Source organism: Cyprinus carpio, chromosome A22 (genome assembly GCF_018340385.1).
Source record: "Cyprinus carpio isolate SPL01 chromosome A22, ASM1834038v1, whole genome shotgun sequence".
NCBI lineage: Eukaryota > Metazoa > Chordata > Actinopteri > Cypriniformes > Cyprinidae > Cyprinus > Cyprinus carpio.
Genome location: NC_056593.1, coordinates 21,186,403 through 21,203,429, shown reverse-complemented (window position 1 = coordinate 21,203,429; position 17,027 = coordinate 21,186,403). Strand labels below are relative to the sequence as shown.

Below are 17,027 nucleotides of genomic sequence, written 5' to 3'. Positions count from 1 at the left end.
TTTAAATAATGCATCTCATAATTTTGGACTGTAGTTATATCTGATCAAATGCGCATTATTATTTTTTAGCTTGGGTTAAACTAATTAACTTTACTTGGCTGGAACAGCAGCTACACTAATTATGTCTCTATTTGTTTTTCTGTTTTGCCACGGGATTTACATCCCATGGTAACTAGGATTTACACAAACTCCAGTCTGGATCCAGAACACCTGAGAAGAGATGATGCCAACCCCTCAGAGGACCTCAGATGATGCTAACCCAGAGACAACATACAGAAATACCACATTTTGCTATAAGTTTGATTGCATAATTGCTGTTAATAGTGTTAATCGTCTGTTTGTTACGTCTTTTATTTATTTTTCTGAACATTTCTGCCGTATACACATAAACTGACAGTCACCACTGATAAGCTACTAAATATTGTAGAAACTTAATTTTCTGTAAAGTTGCTTTGCAATGATTTGTATCATAAAAAGCGCTATACAAATAAACTTGAATTGAAAACTTGAACATACTGCGGTATGGACTGTTTTGGCCCTTTCGTAACTACAGAAGGCCGAAAACAACATAAACGGTATGGACTTTTGTTCACTTGCTTTTGCTCCCGAGCTATTCACATTGAGCTATTAGAGGACCTATCCACTGACACATTCATTAATTCATTAAGGTGTTTCATTGCTATCAGAGGTGCAATTCGCCAAATTCGATGTGATCAGGGAACAAACATGCAGTGCAGGGCACTGTGGCGGCAGTATCAAATTAAGCGGGGCACTGCGGCGGCAGTATCAAATGAGCAAGGCACTGCAGCGGCAGTATCAAATGAGCAAGGCACTGAAGCGGCAGTATCAAATGAGCAGGGCACTGCAGCAGTGGCAGTATCAGATGAGCAGGGCACTGCAGCGGCGGCAGTATCAGATGAGCAGGGTACTGCAGCGGAAGCTTAAAATTTCATTTAAATTAGAGTTAGATGGTTTTTCTTTGTGTGAAAATTATTTGTCCTGATAGATCTTGAAGATGATCATCGACCGAGAGCTTGGATCCACTGATGTGAGAGGGCCTGATGTTTTGAGCTTCTGTAGTTGCTGCCCCGATTCAGAAGGAGTGGCTGGAAAATATTTCTACAGGTATGCCTGATTGGACGAGGGAGAGTTTTAGATGTTTTTTGGTTTAAAAAAAAGTGATGGGGTGGTTACAGGCATTGACAAAAAGAGGGTCACAACGGGATGTAGACACAGGGTGGCCATATGCACCACCAACACAGGACACGCCCTGGCCAGGACTCCCATGCCACCAAAAACATCCAGGTTTTGGCTGTCTGCACTGTGCAGGTTGTTCATTGTGTGACATTAATGAGAGCTATTGAGAGAAGAGCAGACTGCTCCTTATGCTTTCAAATTGCTTTTGCACCTACTTTGGTGTCATTTTTGATCAGTTCGCAGCGATGCTTCAAGTCAAATGAATGAACAAACACGTGCACATACATCACTTTGATTGTTCCCTGTAGATCTCGCCTTTTCACGCGCAGCCCCATGATTGGTCGATTATGTACAATACCTGCATGTTATTGGTCAAACTGCTTTGATGCTTTAGGCATTTGCTTCAGCCTTAAATACTATCCACTTTCCGATCGGATGATATATTGGCATGGCCGAATGATACGAAGATGTCAGGGAGGAAGTTGGAAGTCTCGCCGGTGGAAGCGAGGTAAGCCTCAGCGTTGTGGAGAGCATGTGGCTGGTCGAGCAAGATGGCGGCTGCGATGAATCCTGGTGCTCAGCGGCAGTGACTGCCGGAAAGGAGTGAGCCTATGGCCTGCTGGTTGCGACGGAGGATATGAAAAAATCCCAAGTACAGGTCTCGTCATTGTATGGAAAAAGTTAAGTCTGCTTGTTAAGGTGATTAGCTGACGAGCTCCAGCTGGGCCAGACTGATTGATTATCTGATTGTGCTCCTCCCGAACCTTGTTAATAAAACATCATTTAAATCCAGGTCCTGAGGATTGACTCCTTTCACCAAAAATTGTAAATCGTTTTGAAAAGCCGTCATCAACCAAATTGAGGCAACCCAAGCCGAAGTCGTCAGAAACCGATGGCTAGTCAACACCCCAGTGCGTACAGCTAACCTCACCTATGATCAACACGACACTGCCACGCGCATTATCCTGCCCAACCAAACTTTATGGATCAATGTTCCTAAGGACTCGATCCTTCATATTGACGATTTAGCATTGTATCACCTTACCGACGACGAGTATCAGGCCGAACTCGAAATCTCACCCTTCTTCAAACAGCATTCCTTCGTCCTCGATCCAGAATTGGAAGAAAGGATCAAGGAGGAAGGAACAAAGCGTATTGATCTGAGTCCTGTTGATACAGCCTTAGAAGCTGTTTCTCGCCTTCCACCTGCTGGCATGCCAATCATTCGCTCTTGGTCTGCCACTGACACAGCGCTTTGCGTTTCTACTATTGTAGGATATGTTATGACTCTGACACTCGCCTTCCTCCTCCACAAGCAAGTCAATGCCATCCAAGAGTCTTTCAACAAGTGTACGTCCGGCGTCCTACGCATGTTCCAACATGATGAAACTGACCAAGAACCTGAACCTGACAACTCAACAAACCTGATTGAGATAACGCCGATACCACATCGCTGAACCTCTGACAATTAAAGCAAACAAAACGACCCAATTCTAGATAATCCCAAATAATGCACCCCACGTCATCTCAAGTGTTTCTTACCCAATTATCCCAAATCACCTAAGCCTTCTCTCCCTGCCACTTGTTCCAGTGCCCGCCGATGTTCGCACCGGGAACATCACCGAGCCAAAAGGGCATGTGTAGGATCTCTGTGAACAGACACAAATAAACCCTTGAAGTCACCACGTGAGCTGTTGAAGCTCATTCCAGAGACATCTAAAGATTTACCCTTCTAACCATTTGTGAGCCATAAAACTGATCCATGGCCAGCTCAAGCATCCAGTTGTCTCAGTTTTCGTTCTGCTCAGCTTATATCCTCGAGAGCTGTAAAGCAATGGTAGACTTAGTCCCGTCTGGAACCTGTCTCAGAATTTTTCCCCATCTGACAAACTAGAACAAACGTCTGAAGCCATAAGAGAAACATACAAAATGTGCAAAGCAGGGGGACACGAGGACTGAAACTGAGAACCGCTGACCTACACTGCTCAAAACTCGCATTTGAATTATTAGTGGCTAATCCTTTACATATGTAAACCTACTTACTATGAGTCAGAACAGCTGGCATTGTAGTCTTCTCTCCTAGGATCAGGAAACAGTCCTCCATAAAATGTGCTGTACACATCTGAATATTTGGGTTGAATTGTTCTGGAACAGTAAATACAACTTAACCACTGATTTCTAGTTGTGTCCTCTTTTGGAAGGCCAAACAAAGTATTTTCGCTTTCACAATGAAACATACAGCTATTTTAGAACAGCAAAAAAAAAATAAAAAAAAATAAAAATGAAATCCTGTTAAACAAATACCACCGTAATGCTTGACTGTTAAAAAAAAGAAAAAACTGTATCAGCTCAAGCTTTATGACATGAACACTTATCATGCGATCATCAACAGTGGTGACAATAATTATTCATACTGCAGTGCATGATGTGAGTATTTACTTTGGTGTTACCCAGCATGCATTGCAGCATGAAGCATTTTGTTGATTGTCACCATTGTTGAGATTCACATGCTGGTTGTGTGTCTGAACAGTACAAGAGTTAAAAATGTTACACACATTACACAGACTTAAAATTCATTCACTCTAACTATTAGAGCAACACTTTGTTTACATGCTGTATTTTCACAGGATTGATCCTACAAAATCTAAATACACAAATGAAAAAAAAAAACAAAGAAAAAGTTCATTAGAACCACTTTCACACTGCGATTCTGGAAAATACACGGGTAATGTGTCCCAGCAATTGTTCCCGGGTCGCTAGATTCACACACAACCCGTAAAGGTCCCGTAAAGACACGTGACATCAGGATACCACAATTAAAATACCTCATTAAAATACCACAACTTGACCCCAAAGAACTAGTTAATTACAGACTGATCTCAAATCTCCCTTTTTTGTCCAAGATAATATCTAAGGTAGTATCCTCACAATTATATTCCTTCTTAGAGAAAAGTGGTATCTGTGAGGATTTCCAGGCAGAATTTAGACCGTATCATAGTACTGAGACTGCTCTAATTAGAGTTACAAATAACCTGCTCTTATTATCTGATCATGGTTGTGTCTCTTTATTAGTGCTACTGCAACATATCACACCATTTAACACAACATACCACAAAATACACTACAAAACACTACAAAAAATTGTTGGAATTTCATTAACATCATTCAAATTATACAAACCAAACACCTCTGACCGCCATCAATTCGTAGCAGTGAATGCAGAGTCATATCGATCACAAGTGCAGTATGGAGTACCTCAAGGCTCAGTACTAGGGTCTTTACTTTTCACACTTTACATGTTACCCCTGGGAGATATCATCAGGAAACACTCAGTTCTATATTTCTTCACAGCCCGGCGAAACATACCAATTTGAAAATTTGAAAATTTAATGGAATGCATAGTCGATATAAAACACTGGATGACGTATAATTTCTTACTACTAAATTCTGAAAAAAACAGAGGTGTTAATTATTGGACCTAAAACCTCTGCATGTAATAACCTAGAACACTGTCTAAGGCTGCTCTGTCAATTCTTCGTCATCACTTAGGAACCTAGGTGTGCTATTTGATAGCAATCTTTCCTTTGAAAGTCACGTTTCTAGCATTTGGAAAACTGCTTTTTTCCATCTCAAAAATATATCTAAATTATGACCTATGCTCTCAATGTCAAATGCAGAAATGTTAATTAATGCGTTCATGACCTCAAGGTTAGATTATTGTAATGCTTTATTGGTTGATTGTTCTGCACACTTAATAAACAAACTTCAGCTGGTCTAAAATGCTGCAGCTAGAGTTTTTACTAGAACCAGGAAGTATGACCATATAAGCCCGATTCTGTCAACACTGCACTGGCTCCCTATTGAACAACGAATACATTTTAAAATCTTGGTGATTACTTATAAAGCCCTGAATGGTTTAGCTTCTCAATAGCAGCTGTGGCCTAATGGTTAGAGATTTGGACTTGTAACCCAAAGGTCATAGGTTCGAGTCTCGGTGCTGGCAGGAGTTGTAGGTGGGAGGGAGTGAATGAACAGCGCTCTCTTCCACCCTCAATACCCATGGCTGAAGTGCCCTTGAGCAAGGCACTGAACCCCCAGTTGCTCCCCGGGCGCTGGATATATAGCTGCCCACTGCTCCGGGTGTGTGTTCACGGTGTGTTCACTTCTCACTGCTGTGTGTGTGTGCACTTGGAAGGGTTAAATGCAGAGCACCAATTCCAAGTATGGGTTACCATACTTGGCAAATGTCACGACTTTCACTTCCACTCAATACTTGAGCGAGCTCATATCAAAATCAACTGCGGGCGGCAGATCATTTTCCTATTTAGCGCAAATTCTGGAAAAATCGTTGTTTGGGAGGCAGACACACTCTGTTCATTTAAATCTAGATTAAAGACCCATCTCTTTAACCTGGCATACACATAATACACTATAACATTTCTATAATTCAAATCCATTAAAGGATTGTTAGGCTGCATTTATTAAGTCAACCAGAACCAGGACCACTTCCTATAACACCTGATGTACTCACTACATCATAAGAAGAATGGCATCTACGCTAATATTTGTCTCTTTCATTCTTATTCTAAGGTCACCGTAGCCATACGGATCCAATCTGTATCCAGATCAGATGGTTACTGTAGCCACCCAGATCCAGACCAGATGGTGGATAAGCAACCAGAGACGACCTTTATAGCCCTTAATGTCAGCGGAGACCATGTCAACTAGATGTGCCTCAGAGATAGATCCCCTGTGAATACCTCATCACCCTGACCACCAGCATCATCAGCACAAGACCACCAGAACCAGAACTCTGCACCTGTGTTGCAGCCTGGAACTAAACCACGCCATGCTGGTTTTGTCTGGCCAGAGGAGAACTGGCCCCCAACTGAGCCTAGTTTCTCCCAAGGTTTTTTCTCCATTTCTGTCAACAATGGAGTTTTGATTCCTTGCCACTGATGCCTTTGGCTTGCTTAGTTGGGAACGCTTGACTGATTGCACAGACACTATTGGAGAGAGCTGAACTGGATGATGACATCACTGAATCACCAATGAACTGACTTTAGCTGGAAAGATTATTCTTTGTTATTGTCTTCTTGCATTATTGACAAACTATTTTCCTGTTTGACACTGTAAAGCAGCTTTGACACAATCAGTATTGTATAAAGCGCTATAGAAATAAAGGTGACTTGACTTGACTTGTTATAAAATTAAAAATGTTTTCTTCTTATCGATTCCTTTGTGCACATTTTCACATGACTTTAAACTATTCAAGCACAAGAAGACTCATGCTCTGTTTTCTGTACTGCACACCATCCAAAGCACACACAAATAGAAAAAGTTTTTTGTTGTTGTTGTTGTGATTTTAAAGCATTATGTGTTTTTTGTTTGAAATTTGAAATAGATAAGAATCTGAATCGATAAGCAGAATGTGAATCAGAATCATTAAAATTCACCTTACGCAGACCAACCCCACAACACCCCCCACCCCCCCTTTTTTTTACTGCCACCTTTTTATTCCATTTTTAAATAATTTCTTCGATCAAACCTTTCACTTACCACTTGATTGGCTCTGTCTCTCTCTCCTCTCCAACTGTAGCTGGTGTGTGGTGAGCGCACTGGCGCCATTGTCCTGTGGCTGCCGTCGCATCATCCAAGTGGATGCTGCACACTGGTGGTGGTTGAGGAGAGATCCCCCCACATGATTGTAAAGCACTTTGGGTGTACAACAATACACAATAAAGTGCTATATAAATGCATCATTCATTCATTCATTTACCCTTCTCACTTACACTTCTTAAAAATATTCACATAATCTTACGTGGACTTATTTTTGAAAATTTGTTATAAAACAATTGCTCCTGGCAACAGGGATAGCTGGTATGTTTGCTTATCACAGCATCAAACATGACAATTTATGAAATTAATATCATGTTTTGCTCCAAAATGACTATATAACATCAGTTGTGTTTGAAATAACTTGCCTCTGTGGTTCCATGTTGCTTCTTATCACAGAATGAGACAGAAAATCCTATTATTTAATAAAATTCTACACTGTGATACAGACTCTGTCGATTAGTGTTGCATTATACATATACATCATTCTTATGAAAATACCAGAAAATGGCTTAAAAAACCCCAGATAAACACAAATATATCATCACAATTGTTTGTTTATTGTCTTCATGTTTCATCAGTCAAAATGTCTCTATCTGCGTGTTATTCAGCTGTGGTGATATATGATACATTTGTCCATATAAGGGATTTCTGGAAATGTCTATCAGTCTCACAGTTTCACAGACATTACAAGAGAATGTTTAATACTCCATAATGCTCACATCGCCTCATTTTGGGTAAAAATAGAAAAATGATACCAAAGTACTTTCTACTTGAGTAGTTTTTCAGCAAACTACTTTTTTACTTCTACTTGAGTCATATTATTTTTCTGAACTAAATAGGCCTATGCAAGACTAGTTCTACATGTCACTGTTTATAACAAAGGGCATTCAACATTTACTGGGCCATTTAAAAAAAAATTAGAGACATAAATTATGAGTATACCCACTTCTCCAGGCACCGTATCACTGTAAGAGAACGTTCTTTTGCTTCATATCACCATGCATGTGCCTTATTAATTCTTAAATTAGCCATTTTAAACACGTTTTAAACCAAGTGTTAAGTTTTGTCTTGCATTTGATGCAGAGGTGAAGTATGGAGCATACTGAGCAGCTGCAGCAACAAGCAATAAATTTCTCAGGATACGCCGACAAGCTACTGACATGAGAATAGGTTAGAACAAAAGCATTTGTGTTTGTATAAATTTCTACTGGGGTTCGTCATATTTATTTGCATAACCACATTGTCACTTTCATTTATTTCTAAGAGCGATGTTTTCATTAGCTATGCTGATTGTGCAGTTGATTTCAGCTGCATGCAGTGTAGTCTTTTCATTGCTCCTAATGGAAACACTATACAAATAAGAATATAAAAGTTATGTCAGTGACATTTATCAAATTACTTTATGATACTGTATCTTGCTTCAGGTGGTTGCTGAGTTTTTCTTAACTCATCTGGTTGGAATGTATTTCTATTTGTTAATGACACAGTGTGCGTTATAAGTAGAGTTATGCTGGTCGGCATGGTAGGCCAGGCACAGATGGACAGTAATACATGCAGTTCACATGGCTCTTTGGGGCAACAGCAGTACATTTGCTTGGTGATAGATCTGCTAGTTTGGGGGTGTTTTTTTCAATCAAGCGTTTTTCATTGTGTGGATACATTCATGTATGCTGATGCAGTAGCTTTTATTCTTACACTCAGCAACATACATTTATTTGGCTGTATTGTCCATTTCTTGTGTCTCCTGCTTTGTTGGGGGCTTATCTCATACATGTTATATGTGCAGCAGCAGTATTTCTTACATGCTCACAACAGCATGTCTGTGGATGTATTGGCAGTAGCAAGTCTCTGTACTTGTTCTGCCACTGCAGCAGTGTACCAGATCTATTCTGCCAAGACCAAACACATTAACACTGCCATCTATATTTCCATGCTAATCTTTCCAAGAGTTGTCATGACAGAAACACATTACTGTTGGAAATGGGAAATATTACCTCTGGTTCAGAGATTTCATCCTTAACACCAGTAGCTGTAACAGAGTGAGAGGCCGAATCCTGATCTTTTCATCGTTAAGCACAAAGGAACATAAGTGATAAACATTCCTTCTTATTGGCAAAGACAAACATAACATATGGTGAAATGTATTTGCATGTGTCTCCTACAGAAATGTCGTCACTTACAATAAAATCACATGCCATGATCTCACATTTAGACATACCAGCAATAAAGCTACAAAGACAATCATATCCATATAGAGTCTGATGAATATTTCTATACAAAAATATTCTTTATCATGTTTAGTTACTTTAGTTACTTTCTTACCTGAGAGAAAACTCTTGTAATGTTTAGAGGAACAAAGTAATTTGCAGAGGAACTCTGTTTATTGTATTTCTCCATGCCTATCTACACTGTTTTCAAAGCTGCTTCATGATCTTCTGGGAGCTGTTCAGGGTAATCTAGGCACTGTTATCTGATTTTGGAGGCAGGCACTGTCAAGGGAGAGTTACTTTATTGGATTTAACTTATGTGAGCATATGATGATAAAAACCCAGCTGGCTGGTCATTGGTTATTACCTAGTCACACGGTACAGCTATACTTGCACAGGTGACAGGTCACTCTCTTCATGAACATAACGGCCTAGCACTGTCCATGGGCCTGTCAACTGAAAAGGCTGTTAAAATGCAAAACAAAATGCTAAACAGTTTTTTTGATTAGTAAAACCATACTGAGTACTCTTCAGGATTTTGGACTTCATAATTTCTCATGTTTTTCTTGCTTAGGACATGACACTTGGTCTCCAAAACATAAAACATGAAATTTTAGGGCAATGTTTTCTAAGAATGAGGATTGAAACCTTGTCCTCTGATCCTAATCTTCTTCTAAGACAACATGTAACTATCCAATGGGAAGACAAATCTTTATTCATATGTGTATTAATTTCCAAACTTTGCCTATTTTTTTATTTTATTTTATTTTTTTATTTTAACTCTTCCATGTAAAAATAACATTGTCACAGTGACTTGTAGACTTGTAGTGATACTTGCAGTTGCAAGATCATTGTCATGTCGTTGCTGTTGCTGTTGTAGATATGTTGTGAACATTTTGTAAATAAAAGGGTTGTGTAATATTGTGGCATTTGATGTGATGTCACATGATATTACATGATATGATATGGCATGACATGAAATTACATATTGTAGTTGATACGTAATGTTAAGTACATTTTTAAAAATTAAAAAAAAAAAAAATCTGCTGTGCCTTTAAGAAACATCCCTTTCACAAGAGCTGTGCTGATCTCAAAGTTCTATATTATATACTATATTGTTAAGTTTTCTGTCTAATTTAGTTTTAAACTCAACCACATTTAAGTGTGTGGCGATGTCTGTTATATTCCAACAATGCACACCAAAATGTGCTGCTCACATTGAATTACATCATTACTGTTAAGATCAGGGGCCAGCAGCATAAACTTAAAAAATGATGACCAGTCTTAAAGAAAAAAAAAAGACTAACTTTAAATAATATATTATTAATATATTATACTTTTAATAAAATAAAAAAAAATAGCATCCATGCTGCTTTCTCTTTGTGACTGTAAATGTGGCTGATTGTGTATTGATGTTTATCACTACAGCAAATGGTCTTTTTGGACTAAGGACAAAAGTTACAGTATGTTTTCTTGATATTTTGAAATAAGATTTAGGGAAATTGGATTGCTCACTATATGAGCCCAGTCAATGTACAGTGGTTGATGTTTTCACATATTATGTTGTATGTTTGTTGATGTTTTCATATCTTCTGTTTTGTTAGATTGTTCTTTGATACTTCCTTTTTGAGTATCCCCACTTTTATTTAGAGTTATACATGATTTGATTTTCTTGTCACAGTAGTTTTGTAATATTGTAATACCCATTACAAAACTATAACTATTCAGCTGTGTTTTGAGACCATTGTCACTCAACCAAAGAGGTCAGTAAAGAATATTTATTGGACTGAACATTCTGGAGGCATTTACACTCTTATGTTGTTCAGTTTTGAATGTCAAGTGATCCTCAGCAGATTTTAGTGTTAGTTACTGAGGAGGAGGAGGAGGAGGAGGAGGAGAAGGAGGTACATGATCTGAAGGGTCCTGGCAGAGACATGGTGGAAGGAAGGGACAGATTGGATAAATAGAGGGGGGTATTTTTACAAAGCCACGGTATGGGAACTCAGGACGGCCCTCAGGCCTTTTGTCCCTGCCTTTGTCTTCATGGCTTGTGTGTTTTGGACGACCCTCTCGGTCAGGCCTTTTGTCCCTGCCCTTGTCCTCATGGCTTGCATGTTCTGGACGGCCCCATCGGTCAGGCCTTTTGTCCCTGCCCTTGTCCTCATGGCTTGCATGTTTTGGTCGGCCCCCTTGGTCAGGCCTTTTGTAACCCCACCCCCAACCCCTGCCAGTCCACCCCCTGCCCTTGTCCTCATGTCTTGTGCGTTCTGGACGGCCCCCTTGGTCAGGACTTTTGTCCCTGCCCTTGTCCTCATTGCCTGAGTGTTCTGGACGGACCACTTGGTCAGGCCTTTTGTCCCTGCCCTTGTCCTCATTGCCTCCGTGTTGTGGACGGCCCACTTGGTCAGGATTTTTGTCCCTACCCTTGTCCTCATGTCTTGCGTGTTCTGGACGGCCCCCTTGGTCAGGCTTTTTGTCCCTATCCTTGTCCTCCTTGCTTGTGCGTTCTGGACGGCCCCCTTGTTCAGGACTTTTGTCCCTGCCCTTGTCCTCATTGCCTCCATGTTCTGGACGGCCCCCTTGGTCAGGACTTTTGTCCCTACCCTTGTCCTCATGTCTTGCGTGTTCTGGACGGCCTCCTTGGTCAGGCTTTTTGTCCCTATCCTTGTCCTCTTTGCTTGTGCGCTCTGGACGGCCCCCTTGGTCAGGCTTTTTGTCCCTGCCCTTGTCTTCAAGGTTTTCATGTCCTGGATGGCCCCCTCGGTCAGGCCTTTTGTCTCTGCCCTTGTCCTCATTGCTTGCCTGTTCTGGACGGCCCCCTTGGTCAGGCCTTTTGTCTCTGCCCTTGTCCTCATTGTTTGCGTGTTCTGGACGGCCCCCTTGGTCAGGCCTTTTGTCACTGCCCTTGTCCTCATGGCCTACGCGTTCTGGACGGCCCCCTCGGTCAGGTCTTTTGTCTCTGCCCTTGTCCTCATTGCTTGCATGTTCTGGACGGCCCCCTTGGTCAGGCCTTTTGTCACTGCCCTTGTCCTCATTGCCTCCGTGTTCTGGACGGCCCCCTTGGTCAGGCTTTTTGTCCCTATCCTTGTCCTCTTTGCTTGTGCGCTCTGGACGGCCCCCTCGGTCAGGCCTCTTGTCCCTGTTCTTGTCCTCATGGGTTGCGTGTCCTGGACGGCCCCCTTGGTCAGGCCTCTTGTCCCTCTCCTTGTCCTCATGGCTTGTGTGTCCTGGACGGCCCCCTCGGTCAGGTCTTTTGTCTCTGCCCTTGTCCTCATTGCTTGCATGTTCTGGACGGCCCCCTTGGTCAGGCCTTTTGTCACTGCCCTTGTCCTCATTGCCTCCGTGTTCTGGACGGCCCACTTGGTCAGGATTTTTGTCCCTACCCTTGTCCTCATGTCTTGCGTGTTCTGGACGGCCCCCTTGGTCAGGCTTTTTGTCCCTATCCTTGTCCTCCTTGCTTGTGCGTTCTGGACGGCCCCCTTGTTCAGGACTTTTGTCCCTGCCCTTGTCCTCATTGCCTCCATGTTCTGGACGGCCTCCTTGGTCAGGACTTTTGTCCCTACCCTTGTCCTCAAGTCTTGCGTGTTCTGGACGGCCCCCTTGGTCAGGCTTTTTGTCCCTATCCTTGTCCTCCTTGCTTGTGCGCTCTGGACGGCCCCCTCGGTCAGGCCTTTTGTCTCTGCCCTTGTCCTCATTGCTTGCATGATCTGGACGGCCCCCTTGGTCAGGCCTTTTATCCCTGCCCTTGTCCTCATGGCTAGCATGTCCTGGACGGCCCCCTCGGTCAGGCCTTTTGTCCCTGCCTTTGTCCTCATGGCTTACATTTTCTGGCTGGCCCCCTCGGTCAGGCCTTTTGTCTCTGTCCTTGTCCTCATGGCTTGCGTGTCCTGGACGGCCCCCTCGGTCAGGCCTTTTGTCCCTGCCCTTGTCCTCATGGCTCGCATTTTCTGGACGGCCCCATCGGTCAGGCCTTTTGTCTCTGTCCTTGTCCTCATGGCTTGCGTGTCCTGGACGGCCCCCTCGGTCAGGCCTTTTGTCCCTGCCCTTGTCCTCATGGCTTGCATGTCCTGGACGGCCCCCTCGATCAGGCCTTTTGTCCCTGTCCTTGTCCTCATGGCTTGCGTGTCCTGGACGGCCCCCTCGGTCAGGCCTCTTGTCCCTGTCCTTGTCCTCATGGCTTGCATGTCCTGGACGGCCCCATCGGTCAGGCCTCTTGTCCCTGTCCTTGTCCTCATGGCTTGTGTGTCCTGGACGGCCCCCTCGATCAGGCCTCTTGTCCCTGTCCTCATGGCTTGTGTGTCCTGGACGGCCCACTCGGTCAGGCCGTTTATCCATGCCCTTGTCCTCATGGCTCGCATTTTTTGGACGGCCCCCTCGGTCAGGCCTTTTGTCTCTGTCCTTGTCCTCATGGCTTGTGTGTCCTGGACGGCCCCCTCGGTCAGGCCTTTTGTCCCTGTCCTTGTCCTCATGGCTTGCGTGTCCTGGATGGCCCCCTCGGTCAGGCCTTTTGTCCCTGTCCTTGTCCTCATGGCTTGCGTGTCCTGGATGGCCCCCTCGGTCAGGCCTCTTGTCCCTGTCCCTGTCCTCATGGCTTGTGTGTCCTGGACGGCCCACTCGGTCAGGCCTCTTGTCCCTGTCCTCATGGCTTGTGTGTCCTGGACGGCCCACTCGGTCAGGCCTCTTGTCCCTGTCCTCATGGCTCGCATTTTCTGGACGGCCCCATCGGTCAGGCCTTTTGTCTCTGTCCTTGTCCTCATGGCTTGCGTGTCCTGGACGGCCCCCTCGGTCAGGCCTCTTGTCCCTGTCCCTGTCCTCATGGCTTGCGTGTCCTGGACGACCCCCTCGGTCAGGCCTCTTGTCCCTGTCCTTGTCCTCATGGCTTGCGTGTCCTGGACGGCCCCCTCGGTCAGGCCTCTTGTCCCTGTCCTTCTCCTCATGGCTTGCGTGTCCTGGACGGCCACCTCGGTCAGGCCTTTTGTCCCTGTCCTTCTCCTCATGGCTTGCATGTCCTGGACGGCCCCATCGGTCAGGCCTCTTGTCCCTGTCCTTGTCCTCATGGCTTGCGTGTCCTGGACGGCCCCCTCGGTCAGGCCTCTTGTCCCTGTCCCTGCCCTCATGGCTTGCGTGTCCTGGACGGCCCACTCGGTCAGGCCTCTTGTCCCTGTCCCTGTCCTCATGGCTTGCATGTCCTGGACGGCCCCCTCGGTCAGGCCTCTTGTCCCTGTCCTTGTCCTCATGGCTTGCATGTCCTGGACGGCCCCCTCGGTCAGGCCTCTTGTCCCTGTCCCTGCCCTCATGGCTTGCGTGTCCAGGACGGCCCCCTCGGTCAGGCCTCTTGTCCCTGTCCTCATGGCTTGCGTGTCCTGGACGGCCCCCTCGGTCAGGCCTTTTGTCCCTGCCCTTGTCCTCATGGCTTGCATGTTCTGGGTGAGGCAGGTTATGTCCTGGAAAGTGGGGGGGTGGAAAGCCATGGAATTTACAGTCTTTTCTTGACTGAGCAGGGTGTTTCATTGGATGAGTTGTGTTCTGGAAATAATTAGAACAAAGGCAATACAGCTTTGTCAGGACAAAATAACTTGGTGTGACTGGTCTGAATGAAGAGTAAGTTATAGAGAGATATACCTGAGCTTTATAAATCTCACATTCCACTTCTGGTTCTTCATTTCCAACCCTGTAGGACTTACAGAATCCATACCGCTAAAGAAAGAAACATTTATTCAGAACTATAGAGCTTGAAAAATCTGAAGGACTTAATGAAGTTGTATAAAATTTATAACCATACTTTTCCCAGTTGATCAGTCACAGTACATTAAGACAATCATTTTATAATACAAGTTTTCTGAAATGTTACATTTAAATATAAAAATGATGCATTAACTAATTGAACATGCACTAATTTATATACATTTCCAGAACAGAAATCTGAAAATGGAATAAGGCCAGGTTCAGAATACTTGTTTCATTTTTTTAACACACACCACACACACACACACACACACACACACACACACACACATATATATATATATATATATATATATATATATATATATATATATATATATATATATATACATACATATATATATATATATATATAACACATTAGATATCTATTTTATTGCTCCATAAATAATTTATTTTTCGGAATAAAATAAGCTGAATAATATATTAACAAACCTCATTAAAATAGGGGGAAAACAGTTAAGTTTGGTACATGTAAGTGCTACTGATGTGGAGGGAGCTCAACATTGCGTAATGGTCAATGGTCGAAGTTTGCCGGTATGCACCACTACGCACCCTTACGCAAAGAAAATATATTTTCTAATATATGAATGATCAATATATTAAACGATATTATAACAGTATATTATAATTTATACAGAATAATATATTGTGTTAATATATTACAATATATTGAATAATACATAAGGAATTGCCACTTTTCATCTAATTTTATATTCAGTAAAATACTTTATAATATATAGATAAGATATGGTACTCAATGTGTTAAAAATATATTAAACACATTTACTTATGTAGTATGTGCACACATATATGGACATGTATATTTATTATATTTATAATTAAGATATGTTTCATATTTTAAAATATAGTTTTCAATAGCATAAGCACACCTGCTCATACTAAACACTTAAACAGCTAAAGTCTGTCTACACTGGACGCAACAAATCGGCTGTTGAAAATCATTTGCAATTTGTGCACGTCATAAATAGAATGCAGCAGCAGTTTTCTGTCGGGGATTTGTCATGCCGCACACCACCCAGTGTAGACAGCATCACTGATTATAATGAGTTCTATAGCCACTCACATCTGGTGTAGACACGGTGTTAGTTAACAGACTATCACTGTGCTAAAATAAAAAAAAATTACACAACTATATATATATATATATATATATATAGTATATATATATATATATATATATATATATATGTATGTATATATGTATATATTTAATTTTTTTTTTTTTTTTCAAATAAAGTAACATAATTTAATGGTGTTTGGCCAATCGTCATCCTAACCGCAGGCTCTTCTACTGTACTCTTCTGCACAATGGTACCCACACAAAATGACACATACCAGAAACACTTTTACATTTCAAAATTATACAACATTAAACACTAACAGATCTTCCCCTATATTAATATTGAGCAAAAACACATGAAATAACACTTATTTTGAACATTTTTACTCTCCTTTAACAGTCAGGATCAAAGCATGCTGGGAACTAAAAATTTGCCATAACTCACTGTGTGAATGTGTGTATATGTGTGTACGGTGCATACATTCAAATTTATATGGGAGCATCTATCTGCAAATATAAACTCAATAAACTCTGAGCAGCAGAAAGTACCAGCGGCACTAAATTTTTTTAATTGTAGAAATTTCAAATGTGACTGATGGAAATTTCACCTCTCCCAGTAGGTCAGGATTCTCCCACATATTGTTAGCAGCTCCCTGATGTATGCAAATAATATACAATATCCTGGAAATCAAGCGAGTGATAGAGATATGGAGTTACTTTTTTGTCTTTTTTTGCAATCAAGTGTACTGTGTTTAAGAGCAAAATTAATAATATTGTAATTACAAAAATAAAAGATTGCAAATAAAAATTCTGCTAAATTTTTTCTTAATTACAAAAATAGTGTTGATAACAACTCTTTGCATTGCAAATAAATACTCTTTCCTTAATGTAGTTCCCAAACTTTTCATTATGCACTCTTCAATTTTGTTCTCTGTTCTGCTGTCAATTTTGCAGGTCTACCATCATTGTTCATGCATTCTGAGGATTGTTTTTTTTGTTTTTTTGTTTTTTCACCAGGACAATGCTCCATGCTTCAAAGCCAGGCCAATCAAAGTGTGGATGGAGGATCACCAGATCCGGACCCTGTCATGGCCAGCACCATCTCCAGACCTGAACCACAATGAAAACCTCTGGAATGTGATCAAGAGGAATATGCATGGTCACGAGCCATCAAA

The 17,027-nt window shown here is 42.1% G+C and overlaps 1 protein-coding gene across 1 annotated transcript; it reads right to left on the bottom strand.

The window, feature by feature from the left end:
* Positions 1-10,787: 10,787 nt before the first annotated feature.
* LOC122134931 (ribosome-binding protein 1-like) lies at positions 10,788-14,807 on the bottom strand. Its single transcript, XM_042712224.1, has 3 exons — positions 14,646-14,807; positions 14,410-14,549; positions 10,788-13,701 (listed from the first exon to the last, which is right to left on the bottom strand). The coding sequence occupies exons 2-3, from the start codon at positions 14,532-14,534 to the stop codon at positions 10,890-10,892; spliced, it is 2,937 nt and encodes a 978-aa protein (XP_042568158.1). The 5' UTR covers positions 14,535-14,549; positions 14,646-14,807; the 3' UTR covers positions 10,788-10,889.
* Between the last annotated feature and the right edge of the window lie 2,220 nt (positions 14,808-17,027).